The sequence below is a fragment of the Tasmannia lanceolata genome, unplaced genomic scaffold, assembly GCF_043159265.1.
Source record: "Tasmannia lanceolata isolate RefF3 unplaced genomic scaffold, GAP_Taslan_0.1 ptg000007l, whole genome shotgun sequence".
NCBI classification, from domain to species: domain Eukaryota; kingdom Viridiplantae; phylum Streptophyta; class Magnoliopsida; order Canellales; family Winteraceae; genus Tasmannia; species Tasmannia lanceolata.
This window is the reverse complement of record NW_027518684.1, coordinates 2089074-2112705: the sequence shown is the minus strand read 5'-3', so window position 1 is coordinate 2112705 and position 23632 is coordinate 2089074. Positions and strand designations below refer to the sequence as shown.

Below are 23632 nucleotides of genomic sequence, written 5' to 3'. Positions count from 1 at the left end.
ATGAAATATATGTTCTCTAATGAGATGCAAGGATTGGACCCACCACATGGCCTCAAAATGATCTGCACCATCCATCTGGTGGGCCCACTATGCAAATGTCATAGCCCAAAAGATCAGTCTCATCAATACAATCTTAACCATTCGATCACTGGTAACCCAGACAATTATAAGGTAAAATAAAATTAAAAAAAAAATAGAGCAAAGGAAGAATCCATATTCAATGGGTGGGCCCAGTACCATGCATCTCATGGAATCTCCCACACAATACAAGACTACAAGTGCATCTTATATAGGATCCTACCCATAAATTCAGTTACCAGTTACCACAGTAGACTGAATTTGACCAAAATACCCTACCTAATTTTCCAGGTATGTCCATCTGTGAAAGGGCATTTTCGTCTCCAAGTAAACACTAATTGAGTGCGGTAGGTGAAAGTTGGCAAAAAATTATGTAATTGAGGGGTGGGGGCGATACAAAGGGGCTGCCTTTATTTTTCATTTTATTATCTGTGAGAGGGGGTTAAGAAGCAGTAGAAAGTTAGAAACAGATTAACGCGTATATAAATCTCATATAAATGAGAGTGATAAGTTTCTTCTGTTTGTCAAAATCTTCTTGGCAGCCATTATTTTTCGGAACTGAGGTGATTTTCTAACCAAATGGGGTTTTTTTTTTTTTTTAGCTCCCTGGAGTAATATTTGGGCTATTCTGATGTGTTTTGTGGCCACCCTTTATGGTTTTGAAGTTTTAATGAAGAGGGTTTTCTGATCTAATTGAGTATTGGGTAGTTTCTGGGTTGTAGGTGATTGTTCGAATCTATTTTTTTTTTCTTGTTTAAAAAAATCAGTGAATGAGGTGGATCATTTGGGCAGATAGTTTATGAGGTCTTATTCAACTTTTAGTTTGTAAGATTTTTTGTAGGTATCCCTTTTTAAGTATTCTCAAATTTGTTTCCGGTTTAATTGTAATGGCAACTATTCTTAGGGTTCTTTGAAGCTATATAGCGAGGCCCAAGGTGGGAATTACATCTTTAATGTCAGTAAATTGCCTTCTTTACTTTTGAAGCAATCCTCTCCACTCCACAAGTTCAGGCAGCTGTAGGATACATTGCGGGTTGAATTTTTCGTGTTTTATGTTTATCTTTCATAAATTGGATTTCTGGATTTTATAATTTATTAGTTACTCAATTTCTATGCACTTGTTAGTTTGTAGGAATATAGTACTAGACAATCTTTTCAGAATGATTAAATTTGTGCTGTAAAACAGTCTAGTAGTGTTTTTTTAAGGTGTCTTGGTTGATTGGATCATTCTGAATAGGGATATCCACTTTTTTAAAGATATAGTGAATTTTATGTTTCTTTTACATGAAAATAGTGGGGCATTTGTTCCTTGATTTAAAAAAAAAAAAAATGGTTATTGGATTCCAAATTCAAAATTGTACAAGAACAGGGCGAGGGTCCTGCGATACAAATAAAGTAAAAAGTGAAATATAGAAAGTCTTAGACAATATGAAATTATGCTCGTTTATTTTTTTATTTTTTTATATGAGGCATGATGCCCAACCTAATATTGTGTATTTTGGTTTCACTTATCTGTATGTTTGATATGATACCAGGCATGTATAAAAACCAGTTGCAAGAATTAGCTCAGAGAAGCTGTTTCAATCTGCCATCTTATGCGTGCATCCGAGAAGGACCCGATCATGCCCCTCGGTTCAAAGCAACTGTTAATTTCAATGGTGAGATCTTCGAAAGTCCAACCTTTTGCACTACTTTGAGACAGGCAGAGCATGCTGCAGCTGAGTTAGCACTTAAAACGCTCTCCATGAGAGGCCCTTCTAGATCCTTAGCTGCAAAAGTTTTGGTATGTATAATACTCTATTCTTTCCACTTTTTTTCTTTCCCTTTATTTTCTTTGTTTTCATTTGATTGAGATGTTTCCTTGCATTTTAACAAGTGAGATGCTTGAATTTAATAATGATAAAAGGAAAAATATCATGGCGTATGTTATAAAGGTCATCGGGGACTTATCCAATTCATGTGTACTTGTTCGCTACTGAAGTGACTGTGGGCATACATAAATTGGAATTTATCTATGGTACATCGATTCTTCTGAATGGGTGAAGTACTTTTGTTGGACTTGTCTCTGATTTTGACACTCCTTGGATTTACTGTGAAACCTTTAGATTTTTATCTATATTTTCAGAATTTTAGTAAAAATTTACATTTACCGTAAATTCAAATTTTATCCATCACAATAGTAAGCCATTTATATGGAAAGAAAGTATTATGTTGACCTCACCTATTAAATTTCCGAGTACATGCTATAAACATATTATTATGTGAAAATATTAAATCCGTAAAATTGATACAAAAATATTATTGAATACACAAATCCCTTTTTTTGGTTTGCGGAACTAGCCTGTGGACTTCGACACTAGTGGATATTCCTAACATAAATACCAATGCAAGATAGCCGTTTATTGATGAAAATATTGTATAATTCGTAAGCCTAAATTATTACCAAGATTAAGTTGCTATGGACTGCAGTTCTGTGCACTAGTGGATATCCTTGCTGATTTTGTTTCCTTATAAAAGTGAGGGTGTAGGTTTATCACCATTAGGATTATCCATATGCTAGGCCTTTCTTTTCCAAAGTTTGATTCCTAGGGTGTTTGTCCATGATTCTTGATGTGTAACTAAGCAATTTTAGACTTGGATATCCATAAAGTCCAACTGGATTCTCTACTTGCCACTCTTAGTGTCATTTTTGGACTTTGAGTGACATACCCATTGTTTGTTACTGTCCTTGTAATTCGAAAGTTTAGAGAAGTGCTAGGACCTTAGCCGTTATAGGTGTTGTTAGCTTGGTTTTTACATGAAACTTTATTTCCTGAATCTATTTTTAGTCAATTATATAGTTTGTTATTCCACGCTGCTTACACTGTTTGAATTGCTATTTACTCTAGTTGTTTCTCAATTTTCTCTTTACTAGTTTCGGTGGAAGTAGAGAGGACGTGGGAGACAATGGGAATTTCTCCTCTTTAGTCGAGCAATACCTTGCATAGTTGTTATTGGCGTTAACATCCCAAAACCCTGGAAATAATTGCAGTAGAAAACCATATGAAATGGCTAAAGAATAAGGAACTAAAGTGCGGGATGTTTGCCATGGAGAACACTAAGATAACAGATTCCCTATGTACATGTTTGGTTTCTCTACCCTTCCATATGCTAAACTAGATGTGGTAGAATTTTTTTTCCCAAACATGTTACAGATTTTTTCAGAAATTAATTTTTTGAAGAAATAAGAAAAACATTGATTATTCGCAAGACTTGAAAATACGAATTCAACACTTTCTTAGGTTATTTTGTCATGTAAAGTTGTAAACTATCTTATTTTATCTCATCGTGGGCTTCCTCCCACATTGACTGTGTTTGGAAAGTTATCCAAGTCCCCTATCTATGCTATGGAGTTTGCCAGCTTGACTTCTCTGTGTTTTGTCATAGAATTGGTCAAGTCGAGCACCTTGAAGAACTAATCTTGTAGAGCTCCCAGCTTGTTGTCTATGATTTAGCCGAAACTTTGAATTTATTGTCGACACAAGTGTCTTGCCGTGTACGACATGACACACATCGACACTCCTTTGGGCACTTTTAAATGCATTGCTAGGAGTGTTAGAGTTAATGTGGGTGTGTGGACACATACAGGGAGAGGTTTGTTTCCTACTTCCGGCCGGCGCCCTTAGTAGCGGTTTAGTCATTCTGTTCGGTCCGCGGGCCCTTACTGCACTGACGGTATTGCGTAGCTAATCACTGAACGTGCTGCTGACCGATTCATCTGTACAAAAAAGATCTTGGGCTATCCACTAGGGACTGGACGTCGTGCAACCCCGAAACGGGAATTTCAAATGATTTATGTGTATGTACGTGTGACCATTTCTAGATTTTTAGATTGCCATGTCATGCAACTCATATATGTGTCGAAACTCGACACACAAATCCGTATCGACAAATTATGATTATATATACTTTCTATTTTAGCCGTGCCCCCGTTTCTAAATTTTGGGGGTTTGGCGTGTCCGACACTCCGTGTTAGTGTCGACATGCGACACTCGTGTCCGTGTCCACGTCCACAAATCTTGTTTCATTCCTTGTCTACGATTGTTTAACAATTGTTCACCCAATGCTTAAAAATTCTGGCGAGAACTTTACCAAGGTAAAACCGATTGCAGTCAGGTGATTTCAATGATTGATGCAGTCAATTTTTTTTAACTCAAGAGAGTAAATGATTTTTGATTGACAAGTAGGGAAAACTTAGACTCGGACAAGAACTTGAGCAAGGTAAAACTGAGTTGGCTCAAGTTAGTTGATGATTGACTTAAGAAGCTTTTAAAAAGTCATTTTCAAACAAAAAAGAAGAAGAAGAAGAAGAAGAAGCTTTTAAAAAGTGGTTTCGCCAAAACATTGTTCAGACTTACGAAAGAGATCCAATGAGACCAATGTGAAATAAAAAAAGTTGCCTTCTATCCAAAATTAATGATAGCCAGATACTTTTATAGGCCTATGTATCATGTCTGAAACGATATGATGTTGACACTCATACCAAATACGCATTGTTAACGATATGATGTATCATGTCTGAAACATTATGATGTGTCCTATAAGTGTTGTTATCGATTCACTTGATACCTTGCATGGCCCTATGCAATGATGTCCCAATTTAGGATATGTGCTCGGAGGATTTTTAATCCTCACCATAACTATTTTGTCTTCTTTAAATGCTTGTCAATAATGATGAACACATGCTTTGGCCTAACATGTTGCATTCATCTTCAATCTTTTTAAGGACTTTTTCATGCGTTCTTCCGCTTCCTCGCTTGAATTCTTCAAATTAGGCATATGAATCAAGTGTTGGCTACTTTCCATACACAATCTCATATGGATTCTTTCTAATAGTGCATCTTGTTAAATAGTTGTCTGCAAATTCAGGTTTTGATAGAATAGTGTTTGGAAAATAAGATTTATACATAACATATATCTGGGGTGTCTATCTTGCAGCCGGATGCATTGCATTCGACTTATATACACATGCATGTTTAAATAAGTCAATTAGGTTTACATTTTATGCCCTTTGGATTATGTACAATACATGGGATTCTTATGTAATTTGGTTTGACATCAGTAATATAAAGGACAGTAGACAAGACATGAGGTTGACTTGGACTTGTCCTTTCTCAAACATTTCATGTGGCTTGACGTAGTGTTCCCAACAAAGCAAATAACATAACTATTCACTCATAAAGCCCATCTTTCATTTTGTATGTAGTTTTCATTCACCTCCTTTACATATCTGAATTTGATGATAACTACTCTTCAAATCAATTTTAGTGAACACTTTGGCACCATACAACATATTTAACATTCCAAGTGGACTGGTTACATCAAAGGCCGATATACTGCTTAAATCCTGAATAATATTTTTATTGTGTTTCAGTTTCCATTTTAAATAAAAATGCATGTGCTTTTCCTGAATCATCTGCTTCTTCGTCATTGGTAGAAACTGCTATACTTAGCATTGACAAGTATTCTGTTGATGCGACACCTCTTTTCATCTTTTTTTTTTTAACTTATGAATAAATGATTATAATAATATCTAACAAAAAGAGAAATGTAGTAAGAGTTCTCAACTCTCAGTTGTAAAACTGATTTCTCTTAAGGGTTCTGTTTTCGTTGTCGTCGATCCATTTTTTTTTTTTTCACGTTGAGTTGAGTTATAGAAGGCATCAGAAGTAGCCCACAACACTTTCAGTGGATGAAATTACCTGGGCGCTTACAATTCATGTCTCCTGCAAGAATCAAGTTGTGGGTATATGTGGTTTGTTAAGATAGTAGGATACCAATTCTGACAAGCTCTGACTGATACCCATCATTTCCAGGTTTACTGAGTATTGGTGTTCTTTTGCAGTTTATTTTCATGGATTTTTCTTTGTAGTGTGCATTATCTATTATCTTGTCTTGTATATGTGTCAACTCTTGCAGAGACTTGGAAGGCTATTTTTGTGCGGGATAACGTGAGATTGTTCCTGTTTTGTGTGTCAGTTGCCCTAGCTCTTTTGTTCTGCTCAGTAATTGCTCATCATTGTAATGATAACAACGGTAAATGTGAAACGACCAATTACTCCAAAAGCTTAATGTCCTGTTTGTTTCAGATTATGACAACCGATTGTAAGTGCTGAGTCCAATAATAGGTTTTCGACTTACAATCGGTTGTCATAATCTGAAACAAACAGGGCCTAAACCGTTGGAGATGGCGTTATTTAATCTTTTATCAGTAAAAAACACTAATCATAAAATACTGCTAGTGGTGCCTGGGATTGTTCTGAAGGTTGTTGATCTGGCATGGAAGCCTATTTATAACTTTTGATGCTGCTTAATGTAGGATGAGACTGGAGTATACAAGAATTTGCTTCAAGAAACGGCACACAGAGCTGGGCTAAACTTGCCGGTTTATACCACTGTTCGCTCTGGACCAGGTCACATGCCTGTGTTCACATGCACAGTTGAGCTTGGAGGAATGAGCTTTAAGGGTGAACAGGCTAAGACCAAGAAGCAGGCTCAGAAAAATGCTGCTATCGCTGCCTGGTCCGCACTGAAACAATGTAAGTATGGCAGTCATTTGTTTTCAAGTTCTACTTTTTGCATTATTCTTGCCCTTTATTTATGAGAGGACATCAAAATACGCAATTTTATGAAAATGACAATAATATCTTCATGATCCATAAACTGCCAACATGTTTTTGAAAAAGGAAAAAAATCACCTTTGAAACATCATTTTTGAGAAAAGTTGCTGAAAACTACTCTTTTTTACTAAGAAGTGAGAACTACTTGAGAGTTTTGTTAAAGCCTAGTAGTTTCCTCACGGTAATGACATGTCAGATGGGATACTGGTATCCATACCAATGTATTTGGGTAATGTGGAATTGTATCCAACTCTATGTAACTTTCTCTGATATATATATAGGGAAAAGTGAGCGTACACGGCCGAGTAGATAAGCTTATCTACTCGGTCGGCTAAAAACAGTGGGAGGCCCACATTTTTTAGGTGATCTAAACCATTCATTTGAAATGTCCTTACCTAGATAGGGTGTCCAAAAAAAATCAGCCCCATAGGATCATCCTAACCCATCCAACAGTGGAGGGAAACATGGGTCCATTTTTCCCCATATTCCCCTCCACACTGGATGGGTTAGGATGATCTTATGGATCTGATTTTTTGTGGACAGCCTATGTAGGTAAGGGCCTTTCAAATGAATGGTTTGGATCACCCAAACAATGTGGGCCCCCACTGTTTTTAGCTCGACCGATTAGATAAGCTTATCTACTCGACCGAGTACGGCCACTTTTCCTATATATATATATATATATATGAGTAAAAAGGGTTTCTGCGCTCAAGTGCAGAAACAGGGGTGGGTCCACACTGTTGGGGGGATCCAAAGCATTCATTTGATGGACCCATTCATGGATAGGGTGTCCACCAAAAATCAGCTCAATTGGATCATCTTAGGGTGTCCATTTGTGGGGTGAAAAAATGGGCAGATTAGTGGACAAGTATCTATCCATTTCACCCCCACAAATGGACACCCTATGATGATCCAATGAATTTGATTTTTGGTACACACTCCATCCATGAGGGGCCTTTCAAATGAATGCTTAGGATCACCCCAACAATGTGGCCCCACCCTTGTTTCCTGCACTCGAGCGCAGGAACCCTTTACCCTCTCTCTCTCTCTCTCTCTCTCTCTCTCTATATATATATATATATATATATATATATATATATATATAGCAGAAGAGAAAATGAGAGAATTATTTGAATATCTCCCAAAATTCTAATAGAATTACACATCACTTTTTTTGACTTTTTTTAACAAAGGCACGCATTCAACCCACATATTTTCAATCCTACGTCCTCCTTTATGCTTTTTAACCTATGATGTGGTCCGTACAGTTCTTTGTCGGCCCGTGCATCGCACGAGGTTTTTTACTATTATATATATAGTGTTCCTGCGCAGCTGCTCAGATAGCTTATCTGAGCAGCTGCTTCAAAAACTCATGTGACTCACATTTTTTGGGTGATCCAAAGCATTCATTTGAAAAGCCCTTCCATGGATAGGGTGTGTACAAAAAATCAGCCCTATAGGCTCATCCTAACCCAATCAAAGGTGGAGGGGAAAATGGACAGACACTGTTTCTGACCATTTTCCCCCTCCACAAATGGCAGGGTTAGGATGATCCTAAAGGGCTCATTTTTGGTACACACCCTATCCATGGAAGGGCCTTCCAAATGAATGCTTTGGATCACCCCAAAAATGTGGGGCCACATGAGTTTTTGAAGCAGCTACTCAGATAAACTATCTGAACAGCTACGCAGGAACTCTTCTCCCTCTCTCTCTCTCTCTCTCTCTCTCAGATAAGCTTATCTGTGCTCGAGTGCATAAACAGGGTGGGCCCACATTGTTGGGGTGATCCCAAGCATTCATTTGGAAGGCCCTATCATAGATAGGGTGTCCACAAAAAATTAGCTCCATTGGATCATCCTAACCCTTCCATTTGTGGAGGGAAAAATGGGCAGATTTATGGACAAACAGTATCTGTCCATTTTTCCGTCCACTATTGGATGGGTTAGGATGATCCCATGGATCTGGTTTTTGGTACACACCCTATCTATGGAAGGGCCTTCCAAATGGATGCTTTGGATCACCCCATAAATGCGGGCCCACATGATTTGTCAGCACTCGAGCGCAGATAAGCTATGAGTCCTCGAGCTCATAAATTTTTTTCCCACCCACACACTCTTTATCGCAAGGTACAATGACAATATTAACTTTAAGTAAACAACCATACAACCTAAAATATTAGCTTTAAGTAAACAACCATACAACACACACACACACACTCTTTATCGCAAGGTACAATGACAATATTAACTTTAAGTAAACAACCATACAACACACACACACACACTTTATCGCAAGGTACGATGACAATATTAACTTTAAGTAAACAACCATACAACCTAAAAGGTACAATGACAATATTAACTTTAAGTAAACAACAATACAACCTAAAAGCTAAGGGTGAAGATGAAAAACTGAATACAAATGAATATTTAATAAACATTAAATGAAGGAACCGATATCTACACCACTTGGTTTTGATATATACTCCCAGTCTTTTACAATTGCCAACAAGATGTCATAACAAATGAAAAAACTTTGAAAAGGATGTGTTGTACTGTCAAAGGATGTGTTGTACTGTCAAAACGATGTGGCGTAAATATCAGCTACCTACTAGAAATTATGATTATAAACACAAGAATGTTTGGGCGAAACTATGATTATAAACACAAGAATGTTTGGGCATCACTTTTTTCTCTTATCATTCATATCTGTATGGGTAAGCCCATTGGTTACACTCGATGAATAGCATGAGCATTGCAGAGGAGCAATCTGTGCAGGCATGTAGCTGTTTTTCTGTTTTGCTCTTTTCCTTAATAAAGTATTTATGTCTTTCTAAAAAAAATACTTGAGCATTGTAGCCATTTCCTTCTTCTGGAAGATATTACCTGGGGCAAAAAGTATCTCGCAACAAAACTTTCCTGTGATCCAAGATCCTTGATTTAGCAGATTCTTCGTTGGAAAACAGTATCATTTTCATTATAAAGTTACCTTTTATTAAAAAAAAAATTGTTTTCATTATCCTTAGCTATTATTTGGTCTTCTAATCTGATTTCTTAAATATTGTTGGAAAACCAATGGTATGTTCCAACGTAATGATTTTCATGTTGCCTCTGCAGTCCCACGTTTGGGCTCTTCTTCCTCGTCCTCATCTTCCTCTCCATCATTAGGGGCCGAAAGCAGCGAGGAACAGGAACAGGTCACTGTTGCCCGTGCTCTTGCCACTTTGAATGCTGCAGATGGAAACAAGCGATCAGCTCAAAATGATCGGCAACGTGGAATGCGGAAACCAGGTTTTGTCCACAGAGACATGAACCCAGCTAGTGGCATGTCCTTCTATCCTTCGCCATACCAGAGTTGGACATATTCTCATTTGCCAACTGAATTTGCAACGTACCAAATGTGGCAGCAAGAGCAAGCATCCCATCAGCAGAGTCACTTGTTGACACTTCCGGCCCCACCACCCCCAAGTGATCCTAGAGTTTTTCCATTTACAAGCTCCATATTCAGTCCAACTCACTACCAATATTTTCCAGTACTGGAGCAAGAATCCATCAGTGGAGTGCCGGGCTTCACGGTGCCTGACCCGGGTTCGTCGTTGTATTTCTCAGACCAGTCAGTATCTGTTCCGGTCAGAAGTAGGTCCCGCGTAACCATACAAGAGATACACGAGGAGAAGACCCACCGGGAAGAGAAAGAGTGGCTTTGTAATGGAACATCAGATGCTGGCAGGGATACTGGTAGCCAACATTCCAATCTCCAACCAAAATCCTCGGGTTTTCCTCCATTTAAAGTCCAAAATCCTCCTATTCCTACTGACAGTCATGCTGAACCACAAATTCAAGGGTCAGAGGAGGACAAGACAAAGAATGGTGGCTCTGGTTTCACAAACACCTCCACTAATAGAGAATCCAGCATTGGGGGGAACTCTGGTTTGAAGCCAGTTGTTTCAGGTTCGTGCCTATCAATGGTCCACAATTCTATTGATGATAAAAGGATTCAGGAGATTCAACAGGAGGAACTCCAAAGGGAACAACATGGATGGTTGTACCAAGGGCCAGTACATGTTAACAGGGAGGCCATATTCAGGTCTAGGGCTTCAAATGCGAGTCAGAGTTACTCTCAATTTCAGTCACATGATCCTTCTCTTTTATACTCTTCTCGGGTTAATCCCATACATCATCCTCCAACTATGAGTTCTTTTAGACCTCCTTCATTAGCAGCTCCAGTGACAATCAGAACTGCCGTTACCGCAAGCTCTGCGAATCGAAGAGCAGATGCTTTGAACACCGGAGTTCCTCTTGCTAATTTCATGGCTCCAGCAGTTCAAGTTAGGCCAGTTATACCAGTCAGTTCTGCGGCACCAGAAGGGAAATCACCGGAATTAAGGCAGGGGAAATTATTATCTGGTCATAAGGCGGGAACTCAAGAACCGGAAGATGTCTCAGCGGCGAATTCAGAACTCGGTAAGCTTCGAATATGAGCATCATATTTTTGGTTTTATGTTATTGGGAACTATCTGATCATCCCATATCTAGACTTCATTTTTAATTCCCTGTGAACTTATAGCATTGTTTTAAATTATGTGTGCAATTGAGATGTGGGATTCAGGTTGATTACAGCCAACATCCCGGCACCTCACTTTTGATAGAATAAAATGAAAAACAAAGTTTTGGAATTTCTTGAAATAACTGAATTCAACTGCCCATACATGTTTTCATGGACGATTTAGATGGTTCATTTTCGTCTCCTAGGATTCTTCTTCACTTGTTTTCATTGTTTCTTAATCTAATCTCAATGTTGAGAAAGGGTCCCAGGATCGATCTTGTGAGTAACCTATACACCAAAATATGGCGTGTAAAACATGTCTACAGTCTGGTTATTGCACATGATGGGTGATCCACGCACCCAAATTAATGGGTCATTGCCTAAAAATTGCACCAATTGGATGTTCTTTGCCATTTTATCAACTGCCTGCATTTTGATGATCATGAGATAATGGTCTGCAAAAATGCCCATTTTCTAACAGTTATGATCGTTTTGTTCGATCTGGGTGCTTTTTTGCTACTGTTCATCCAATCCCCGGCCAATCAGTTAGAAGGGAGAGATTGTTTATACACTGTTTCAGTGTTATATACAGTGTGTACTCTATTCATACACACTTGTTTCTCTTCTACTAACCCGGAATTAAAATGGTGGTGGGTTTCTTAAGAGCTTGTTTGGGCAACTTTCCTTGCTTGGACTGCAACAAATATTTAGATAATTTGATGGCAATAGCAGAATTCTGTGTTGGGAATTTGATGGCAATAGCAGAACTCTGTGTAGTTGGTGATATAATGTGGGCCCCTTGTTTGCTTTGCCTTCCTGAGTGATTGTGAGATCACCAGAGCGCCATTTGGTTGAAGCACTCGCCACAGAAAAGGCTGGGAAAGGGGTATTTTTTGGGTCAAACTTTAGTTGATCCGGCGTTCGGTTGCCATATTGCAGTGTTTTTCATCAACTTTCTTCCATTCCTTTTCCTTCTCACATAAGAGGAAAATGAGAAGAAGCCTGTTTCCGTTGCTCCAATCTTTTCCTGTCAACCAAACGTTTTCCTTTCTTCAATTTTTCCTTTCCTGTTCTTTTCTTTTCATCAAGGGGGGTGAAGACGGAACCTTTTTCTTATTAGCATACCTTTTTTTATTGATGTCAAGGGAAAATTATCCAAAATTGTCCTTAACACTAGATTTTCAACCACAATCCTTTTCATCTATGCAATAACCAAATCACCTACAGTCCACCAAAATCATTTAATTTTGCTCTTTACATTTTTGTCTTCTAAATTTTAACCTCTTTTTAACATTTTAACAGAGTCTATTAGACTTACAATTAACAATTAATCTAATATAAATCTGTATTAATAGGATTAAATAACACCACCTCCAAAGGCCTACGCTTTTGGAGGAATTGGTTTTTTCACAGATATATTTGGTCTCTTTTCCTCGTCGGGCCACTACTCTTCGTACGCTACAAAGGGGTGGCCAGAGAAGAAGAGGCGGCGACTATATTGCTTCCAAAAATTCAAATTAAGTTTGAAATTAACAAGTTTTTGCCACTCGAATATCCAACTGACCAATTAATTTCTTAGGACCCACTCTATTTTTCTTTCCCCTCATACTAATGACTTACACCACGCCAACGCCAAGGTGATACTATACTGCTGAGTTATATCCCTTCCCTGTCCCAATCAATAAGACCCTGTTCGTTCGAGATTATGACAACCTATTGCGAGCCCCCCAATCCGATTATTGGACTCGAAATTATTGTAATTTCGATTCCAATAGTCGGTTTGAGGGTTCACAATAGGTTGTCATAATCTCAAACGAACAACGCCTAAATAGAACTGGAATTCCTATTGGTGCCCGACCATGCAACTATACTATGTGTATATGAAAAATTGCAGGAGATGGTATGATTTTTTTAAAAAAGGCTAATGGTATTGAAAACTAGGATTTGGTGTTCCTGTAAAATTCTCGGGGACGTTTGGTAAAGCAAGAAAAACAAAGTAAAAGGGAAAAGTTTTTCTTTGGGAGATGAAAATTTTGCACCCCCTCTAGGCTAATACGCAACCCTTTTAAAGTGAATTGTGGGCAGACTATAACACTTTTTCACGTCAATTCAAGTTAACAAGGGTGCGATTTATCCTAAAGGTGGTGCGAATAAATCATTCCTCTTTTCTTGTTTTTAACATTGTTTGGTTGCCATTTATGTGACACTACTTGTCGGCTGTAAAATTTTCAAATGAAAGCACATTTGACTTACCCTCAAATCAGGAAAAAAAAGGAAAGTAAAGAAAAGGAAATCGGTTTTCCTTTCCTTCCACTTCTGTCTTAGGCACATCCAAAAGAACTCCAAAGCATTAGGGGAGAAGATATTGGGATAAATTGGTCTGGTTAGCTTGTTTGTTTGATGTTTGGGATAAATTGGCCTAATATCACGGGTATTTTTGTCTTTTTATTAGGTAATTTGTCTTTTATGAGTTAAAAAAATCCACCATAGGTAATTGGTCTTTTATTAGTTAAAAAATCTACCATAGGTATTTTGGTCACAAATGGATGGCATGACCAGATTTGCAAAATTCACTCAAATGTGATGACTATGTTTGTAAATTATCAAACTCTAAGACTGCTTTTGCAAATACAGCAAAGCAGAAGACTTTTGCAAAAATCCCTTATATTATTTTGGAGCATACCCATTTCCATATATTTAAGATGTACACTGTTGGATTATTTTTTTGCACCCATTTTGTTGAATGCAATTGATTTTTGGGGGTCCACTAGATGAAGGGTCTAGATCAATGATCTGATCGTCTACAAATACACCTTCGATCGCGAGGCTTGGACCTTCGGATTCCTCTATCGGTACCGTACGTTCCACAATGAAATCTGCCAGCACCTGGGACTTGATCGCTAGGCGGGGCTTTATTTGGATGTCGAATTCACCCAATTCCACTGCCCAATTAATCAGACGCCCTGAGGTGTTGGGCTTCTGCAGTATCTTCCGAAGAGGTTGGTCGGTGAGTACGGTGACAGGATGAGCTTGAAAATATGGACGGAGTTTTCTCGCAGATACGACGACAGCGAAGACGAATTTTTCAATATCCTGATATCGAGTCTCTGCGTCATGGAGTACTCTGCTAATGTAGTAGATAGGTTGTTCCGCCTTTCCTTCATGTCAAACGAGTACAGAATTTACCGCGGCAGGCTCAACTGCTAGATACAGGTACAAGTCTTCCCCCGGTACCGGTTTGGCGAGTCATGGAAGCGTTTGGAGATAGGCCTTCAGTTGGTCAAAGGCCGTCTGACATTCCTCTGTCCATAGAAAGTCTTTCACACTTCAGAGATTTTAAAAGAAGGGCAGGCACCTTTCAGCAGATTTAGACATAAACCTACTGAGAGCCGCTATTCTGCCGGTGAGTCTTTGTACATCTCTGACTTCCTTCGGTGCTGTCATTTCTAAAAGTGCTTTTATTTTTCGGGATTGGCTTCAATTCCTCGCTGGCTAACCATGAAGCCTAGGAATATTCCGGAAGTAACCCCAAAGGCACACTTAGCGGGATTCAATTTCATTCGGTTTCGCCGGAGTATATGTTCCTTCCAATTTGTTCGGCAAAAATCTTATTGACGAGACGTTGGTACGTAGCGCCAGCGTTTTTGAAGCCGAAAGGCATAACTTTGTAACAAAATAACCCTTGGTCGGTGACGAAGGAAGTTTTTGGAATGTCGGGACCGTACATCTGAATTTGGTTGTACCTGGAGAAGGCGTCCATGAAGCTTAACATCTCATGCCCAACGGTGGCGTCAATGAGGTGATCGATCCTCGGTAATGGGTAACAATCCTTGGGGCATGCCTTGTTGAGATCCGTGAAATTAATGCAGATTCACCACTTACCGTTGGATTTCTTGACCATCACAATGTTGGCGAGCCACTCCAGGTAGCGAATCTCTCTGATGAATTTGGCATCAAGGAGCTTATCTACTTCTTCCTTGATGTGCTTTTGTCTTTCGGCGGCGAAGTTGCGTTTCTTTTGTTTCACGGGCTTGAAGTTCGGATCCACGTTCAGTTTGTGGACCGCAACATCGGAGGGGATTCCCTGCCCCCAATTCGTTCAACGCTGGCCTTCCGAAGATTCCATTGTAAGTGGAAGGGACGCGAACTATTACAAAAGTCTTCATGATGGTGCATTGGCTCGGATGAGCGCCAAATGTTATGGGGAGTTTGATTTTACCTCGTACCTTGACTTCTCCTCCGGAGATTCCGAAGATGGAGGACATTGACTGAGCTCCCAGTGTCTATCAAGATTCGCCCCATGTTACAATTGGCGATGGTGAGTCGAACTACTATAGCATCATCATGTTGTCGATCTATGGTTCCAAAATCTGCTTCGGTGAAGGTGATAGGCACACTAATACTTGGGTCAATTTTTGACTTCTTGGAGGGGTTTTCTATGGAGTTATCTTGCCCTGCATAAAGAGCGCGCACTTCGTCAGTCGGTCCTCCGGACATCGGGTCTCCATAAATGGTGTCAATATTTCTGATGATCTTTGGTGCTTCTTCCTGATCCGAGGCTCTTTGCCGACTGCTTTCTGCATGGTGGTTTGGTGAGCGATGACGTTCATCCGGTCGGTGAACTTCGGATCGGGGTCGCTGCTGGTTCCTTGGGGGATTTTGAAGGTAACAGTCAATCATTCCTAGTCCCGCGAACCTTTCAATTTCATTCTTCAGATGATAGCAATTGTCGGTGGTGTGCCCATGACCTTGGTGAAAACGACAATATTTGTTAGAGCTTTTTCCTTTCCCCGAATTTCTCATTTTTAGGCCAGTTTATGGGTTCCCTATCACGGATTTCATACAGGATATATGAGATGGTGTTGTTCAATGGAGTGTAGTTGACCCTATCAAACTGAGGATTTGGGGCGCGACGATTCTATCGTCATTGTGTTTTGCCTACTTATGACTCGGTAGCGCCCTAGAGTCGTCTTTTTTGCTTTTCGGTTCCCCGGGTGGTTTCCAACTCCCTTTCCATGACAAATGATTCCTCATTATTGATGTATCTATCTGCGGTGGCCATGAGTTCTTGGAGATCACGAGGATTCACATTCAAGGGGACTTTCATGTCTCTATCTCGGATGGCATGGCGGAGTGCAGCGTGAACCATATTGAAGTTTGGCTCGTTGATTGGTGGAGTTCCACTCAGAACCGACCAATAAACTTCCGCAATGTTTCATCATTTCCTTGTCACAAGGTCAGGAGAGCATCGGCCGGTTTCTTTCGGGGCCGACTGTTGATGAAGTAAGTGACAAACTCCTTTCCCAGTTCATGGAATGACTCGATGGAGTTGGGCCTCAATTAGCTGCTAGCGTCTTTCTTCAGGTAGGTGGAAAAGGCTTTGCACATCGTCGCGTCGGAAGCATTTCTGATTACCATCGCACGACGGTAGGTTCGAAGAAACTCAAGAGGGTCTGATGACCCATCATAGAGGTCCAACCGAGGCATGTCCGAATTAGTGGTGACAATGGCATTGGCAATTCTTGGGATGAACGGGGAAGCAATCTCACTATCCCATTCTGCCAGGAGGTCCGGATCACATGGTGTCTTCATTTGTTGTTGAAGTTCTCTTATCTGACGCTGGAGTTCAGCGATGATGGCGGGGTTTTCTTCTGTTTGGATTTTTTTTTGGGCTTATTACTTGCGGAGGTATCTGATTCTCATTTCGGTGGGCAAGGTTCGACGGTTCCATCATCGAGTTGTCACCCCTTCGATGCCGGACATCACGATGGTCGGGTGGTGGGCTGGTGATGGAAGCAGACCCTTGTTGATGTTTATGTGGTCTTTGACTGTGAGGATTTCGCCCTTCTGAGGATCCTTGCTCTTCTGGAATCTCGACGGGATGAAGTCCTCCGCCCGGCGTATTTACGGGCGGAGGTGGCGCCGCTGGTTGGGGAAGGATCCTTTGGAGTACTTGCTGGAGGGCGACTGCAACACTTCCAAGTTACTGTGTGAGTTGATTGGAAGCAGTCATTGTCACCAGAGTGTCCCAGAGGTGTTGGAGTACTTGCTGGAGGGCGACCGCAACACTTTCGAGTTGCTGTGTGAGTTGATTGAAGGCGGTCATTGTCACCGGAGTGTCGCCAGAGGTGACTTCCATCTTCTCGAGTGGGTCGTGGTCTCGTTAGCTTGCTTGGCTTATCGTAACCATTCCACCATTGAGTTGGGAGGTAGTTTTCGACTTTGGCATAGTCAGGTCCCACGGATGGCGCCAATCTGATGACGCCCAATATCTGACTGCACGAACTAGCTTCGTAGAACCTGTAATCCTGCACTCACAAAAAAAGCGTCAGCGGGCCCGAAGTTGTGACTCCGGACGGCCACTTCGATACTCAAGTCAGAGACGGGCAATCACAGACAATGGATGGGGAATGGGAGAGGGCTAAGTCAAGTTACCAAACCACAGAAGAAGAGAGGGAGAGTTGGATTCCATTGCTTGAGTGCGTAGTCCCCTTTTTATAGGGGTAGAGATCCACGATCTTGGAGATATCAATCGTACCATTGATTTTGCCTACGTGGAGCGTGATGGTTGAAGAATAAGATCGTGGAGATATCAATCAGACCCTACATTTAGCCCACGTGGAGCTTTGATAGTTGGCGAATAAACACGTGGAGACACGATTTCCGACGATCGTGGGTGGTGGATTAGGCAGGATGTTTTGAATTAAAAAACCGCGCGCCTTACGTGTAACGGCCGTCCGGATTTACCGTTTGGGGGCGTGATCCCCGCGATTGTGTTTGATTTCCTTGGTAACTCGGTACCGCTTAAGGGAGAAGTATCAAGGAGGTCAATTAAGGTTCGTTACCAAGTGTTGCTGGGGGACTGTGTCGATCTAGTTGAGTAACGGAGAAGGGGTTTGAGGTTCAGTGCCGGATATACCGATTTTATCCCTAACAGTAGAAAACTGATTATATTATTAGACTCAAATTTACATTTAAATTTGAGTCCCATTATATCACAAGTTTTCATGGAAAATGCCCAACTCTAACGTCCTATGTTTGTTCCATTTTTTTTTAAAAAATCATATAGAAAGGGGAAATGGTAGATTCACCCCTATTCTTTACATGGGACAGCCAATTCCAGTGTCCTTGGCAATCAGGGCCATTGAATCCTTCCCACGGGAAGTACATCGGACCCTTTGCAGTCATAGATACACTGCTGTTGGTTGTCCAAGACTCCCAAGTAAAAAAAGGAGTGGATACATCACTTCCCCAAAAGAAATTCTCCCCCCTCCCCCCAAAAATAAATAAATAAATGAATAATCAACAAACCTCCAGTTTATATATAGTAATCAATTCTTGAAATCCAAAAAAAAGGGACCAGATTTTGAAAATTGATCGTGAGTCTGTAACTGATTATTCTACTATTAATTAGGCCATTTTCGTTTGAGATTATAACAACCGAAGTTGGGCCCCCAAACTGATTATTGGAGTCAAATTACATTAATTTTGACTCCAATAATCGGTTTGGGGGCTCACCATAGGTTATCATAATCTCAAACGAACAAGGCCTCAGACTTAATTTCTAGCGGAAAATGATATATTTGGCCCCTTTCTTTTTCTTCCTTGGGCCAGCCCATTGTTTGTGAGAAGGTCATAAATTCATTAGAGGGGGCTGGCCCACTGAAGAAAAGGGAGCCAATTTATCACTTCCCTTTTTAGTCCAATAATCAGTTTTGGACTCGCAATCGGTTCTTAAAAACCAAAACAGACAGGGGCCTACGTGGGGTGAATAACTTGCCATGTTATATAAAGTTATTAAATTGTCCCTGATATTGAAGATACTGACCATAAACTCCATTCAATAATGAGGGTAGGGTGAAGGAAGCTCAAAGTAGTCTCTAGGCCTGTTAACGGGCCCAATTCGTATATGATCCACACATGTCCTGACATTGAAGATAATGACAATAAACTCCATTCAATAATAAGGGTAGGCTCAAGGAAGCTCAAAGTAGTCTCTAGGCCTGTCAACGGGCCCAATACGTATATGATCCACACATGTCTAGATCACGATCCATTACTCCCTTTATGTCTCGCAAGCACAACTAAATAATAGATCAATGGTCCACGTTGATTACTACTCTTCAATAGAGTCCAAGGTGAGAATGTATTCAGGGAGGTTTACTTTTACGTGGATTGAGTTGAGAGAATTTAGGAGTTTTACTTTTGGTAGGATTTTCTTTGAGCAAAATTAGGAAGTAGTAGAGAAACTTTAGGATTCTAAAATTTGGCTTTCACTGTTGAACGTCCAAGTAAGGAGATATCATAGGTGTTAGACCTAAAATCGGTAACAGGTACAGCAGTGATGTAAGAGCTGAGCTGGATGACTAGGGGAGCTGAGTCCTGAAGGACCGGGGTGAACGAGGAGTGAGGTGGTCGAGAGAGAGAGTCCTGCTATGAGGGCTGAGTCCTGCACAAGGCAAGCGAGGTCAGAAGACCAGACCGGGTTTTACTCCGGACAGGCCCTTCGACACTCAAGTCAGTATGAGCAGGAGTGAAGGGGAGATGTCTAAGAGTTTAGGGAGAGAAGGGATTTTCGCATTACCCATTGGTTTGAGCTTTGAATCCCTTTTTATAGGGAAAACCTGGTGAGGTGTCATGGACAGGTGTCCAGGACAGATGACGGCCTGTAAGAGGCTGGAGTTCACCTACTCCAGGACAGGTGGCAGACTGTGAGTGGCTGGAGTTCACCTGCTCTGGGACAGGTGGCAGCCTGTGAGTGGCTGGAATTCACCTGCTCTGGGACAGGTGGCAGCCTGTGAGTGGCTGGAGTTTTTACACCCCATCAATAGGGATTTGTTTTATTTCCTAATTATAGTGAAGTTAGAGTTTATTTAGGATTCTTCTTTACGTTCGCCATAGAAAATCTATAAAAGGTTTAGATATCTTATTGTGAATAAAATTTTAGTTGCCTTCTGTTGCGTCCCGACGTGATACCCACCCGCTGTTATCATTGAAAACAAGTCAACTGCTACTTGCTGTTACCTTTCGCAAGCCATCTGCTGCTTGCTTATCATTGTTGCCGCTCACCGGAGAAGAACAAGCAATCCGTTGCTTGTCTAGAGAAGAGGGAGCCATATGTTGCTTGCCTCTATCTATTTACAAGGTATGTTTTACACTTTCCCTTGGCTGCCACTACCCCTAGTCGTTGTCTTGTTTTGACAGACCATAGAACCTTTAGCCTTGCAGCCAATGGAACCACCAACCATCACTTTACAAGTTTACATCCTTCAATTCCGTCCTGCAACTGACAAGTGACAACCCATCTACCCACTTATTGCAATCAACCACCCACATTCAAGCCTAAATTCCTTTGAAAACCTGTCCCTATTTTAGGCCATAATCCTCTGGCCATAAAAAAAAATAAGAAATATATAGGGAAATGTTATCAACACTACTGCATTTTGATGAGGGCACTCCTCACTTTATTAAAGGTACGGCATGGCCCACACCATAGGATGATCCAAACCGTCCATTAGATGGGTCACAGCCTAAATAGGTTGTGCCCCAAAAATTATTTCCATAGGTTGATCCTAACCCGTCGATCTATAGAGGGTTAGGATCAACCCTATAACATCCAGATCGGAGGGTCAGATCAACCTATGGAAATTATTTTTGGAGTATATCCTATTTATGATGTGGCCCATCTAATGGACGGTTTGGATCATCCTATGGTGCGGGTCATACCGTACTTTTAATAAAGTGAGGAGTGCCCTCATCAAAATACAGTAGTGCTGATAACACTTTCCAAATATATATTTTCGTTGTTATTTTTGCTCTCGCTACCTACCCTTGTATTTCAAATCCAAGCTTACCCACGCGTTATTTCTGCAGAAGATTTTCAGTCTAAAAATAGCACCCTACTTATTACCCCTTAATTACAATTACGAAAGACGACTATCTTCTGCTCTAAGTTTATATAAGCAAGCGAGCCCAGGTAAGAAAATGGGCAGTCCTCTATTTTCTTCATCACAGCCTTCAAAGGAATCATCATCACAATGTCTAAGCCAAGGTAAAGTCTTCTTCCTCCTGCAACTTTATATCTGTCTAAAGACCATGTTTGGATCTAGGGAAAAGTGTTCCTGCGCAGCTGCGCAGGTAAACTCCCTCCGCAGCTCAGGAACACTTTTCTCTTCCTAGAAACATTTTATGGGTTTTTTCTGATTTTTTTCTATGGTTTAGTTCACATGCATCAATTTTTTGGAATTTTAAATTCTATTGTTTGGTTCCACCCCTTTCGTTGAATCTGAGAAACCTCCATTGTTCTTTTGATTTGTTTTTTTAGTCCGATATTATGTCTAAGACTATGTTTGGATACAGGGAAAAAAATTATTGAAAGCAATAGTTTCATGGAAACATTTTGAGTTTTTTTCTTCTAAATTTTTTCTATAGTTTGGTTTACATCCACTATTTTTTTTTGGGACTTTAACTTCTAGTGTTTGGTTCCCCCTCTTTCATTGAATCCGAGAAACCTCCACTTTCTTTGGATCTGTTTTATTTAGTCATATATTTTATCTAAAGACATGTTTTGATCTAGGTAAAATAAAATTATAGAAAATAATAGTTTCCTAGAAACTTTTTAAGGGTTTTTTTTTTGAATTTTTTCTATAGCTTGGTTAACATGACATCCACTATTTTTTTGGAATTTAAAATTCTACTGTTCGGTTCCGCCCCTTTCGTATCAGAGAAACCCCTATGGATATTTTTCCCCCCTTTTATTGAGTCCTACAATATATTACAACATACCATGGAGTTGTCTAACATCTAGGAACAATATATGGATTGTAGGTTGGAAGGCAAGGTGGCCATAATCACAGGGGCGGCCAGTGGGATAGGCGAAGCTACGGCGAGGTTGTTTGCCGAGAACGGAGCCCTGGTCGTCATTGCCGACATCCAAGACGAATTGGGTCATCAAGTGGTGGCCTCCATAGGCCCTCACAAATCTTCTTACCAACATTGCGACGTAAGGGATGAAAAACAAGTCCAAGAAACCATGGCCTATGCCTTAGAGAAGTACGAACGCCTCGATATCTTGTTCAGTAATGCCGGTATAGTGGGCCCTCAGGATGGAATTTTGGATCTAGACATGGGAGGATTTGATAACACCATGGCCGTTAATGTACGTGGGCCTGCCATCACACTAAAATACGCGGCCCGGGCCATGGTGGAGAGGAAAATTCATGGGTCCATCATTTGCACTGCAAGTGTGGCGGGGTCTATTGGGGGCGCCGGCCCACATGCCTACACCGCGTCTAAGCATGCTCTTGTGGGGTTAGTTAGATCGGCCGCGGGAGAGCTTGGGAAGCATGGGATTAGGGTTAATTGCATTTCTCCTTGTGGAGTTGCCACGCCCTTGGCTTGTGCTTTTACGAATTTGAGTCCTAGTGAAGTGGAAGCTAATAGTTCTGCTTCGTCCAACTTGAAAGGTATAGTTTTGAAGCCAAACCATCTCGCTGAGGCCGCTCTGTTTCTCGCTTCGGATGAATCAGCCTTTGTCAGTGGACTAAACCTCAATGTGGATGGAGGATTTACTGCTGTTAATCATAGTTCAAGGTTCTATCAGGGATGCTAGTAGAAAAAAATTGTTCTTTGTATGCACTTGAGGGGCTGTGTGTGTGTGTGTGAGAGAGAGAGAGAGATGTGCTTCTTTTTATTTTTTAACCCTCATGAATAAAATACATTGAACCTGTTTCTTCTAGAAAATTTTCTGTAGCTAATGTCATAAACTACTCACTAAACGCTTTTTGTTTTGGTCAAAGGGAGATTCTTATTAATTGTCCCCTCTTTTTTCTGTGAGAGGGAAAATGGGCTTCTCTTCCATAGGTCGACCCTGAATTTTTTTTGCACAGGATTGCCCTCACCACAAAAAAAATCTGAACAAATGAATGCTAATGTTAGAGAATGAGAAGAAGAGAAAAAGAAGAAGTGTAGCCCACTTCCCCTTACTTTGATATATATAGAAAGAGAACATACAAATGACCACTATACCCTTAGGCTATATAACACTATGTAATACATCTTCTAATACCTTCTAACACTCCCTCTCAAGCTGGAATGTATATATTGTACATTCCAAGCTTGTTACATATGTCACTCAATTTTGTATAGCTTAAGAGCTTTGTGAATACATCAGCTAACTGATCAACTGATCTCATGAAAGAAACATGAATCTCGCCTCTTTATATCATCTGGCGAACGAAGTGGCAATCAACCTCTATATGCTTGGTTCTCTCATGAAAGACCGGATTGGTAGCTATATGAATAGCAGCTTTATTGTCACAATAAAGCTGAGCTGGAGCAGATAAAGAGAA

General features: G+C 40.5%; 2 protein-coding genes across 2 annotated transcripts; both read left to right on the top strand.

Moving 5' to 3' along the window:
• Window positions 1–465: 465 nt before the first annotated feature.
• On the top strand, window positions 466–11463 carry LOC143881388 (double-stranded RNA-binding protein 2-like). The gene is made up of 4 exons (XM_077384429.1): window positions 466–641; window positions 1614–1861; window positions 6437–6656; window positions 9854–11463. The coding sequence occupies exons 2-4, from the start codon at window positions 1616–1618 to the stop codon at window positions 11215–11217; spliced, it is 1830 nt and encodes a 609-aa protein (XP_077240544.1). The 5' UTR covers window positions 466–641; window positions 1614–1615; the 3' UTR covers window positions 11218–11463.
• Window positions 11464–20980: 9517 nt separating this feature from the next.
• On the top strand, window positions 20981–23024 carry LOC143881386 (short-chain dehydrogenase reductase 3b-like). Its single transcript, XM_077384428.1, has 2 exons — window positions 20981–21333; window positions 22110–23024. The coding sequence occupies exons 1-2, from the start codon at window positions 21320–21322 to the stop codon at window positions 22891–22893; spliced, it is 798 nt and encodes a 265-aa protein (XP_077240543.1). The 5' UTR covers window positions 20981–21319; the 3' UTR covers window positions 22894–23024.
• The last annotated feature ends 608 nt before the right edge of the window (window positions 23025–23632 follow it).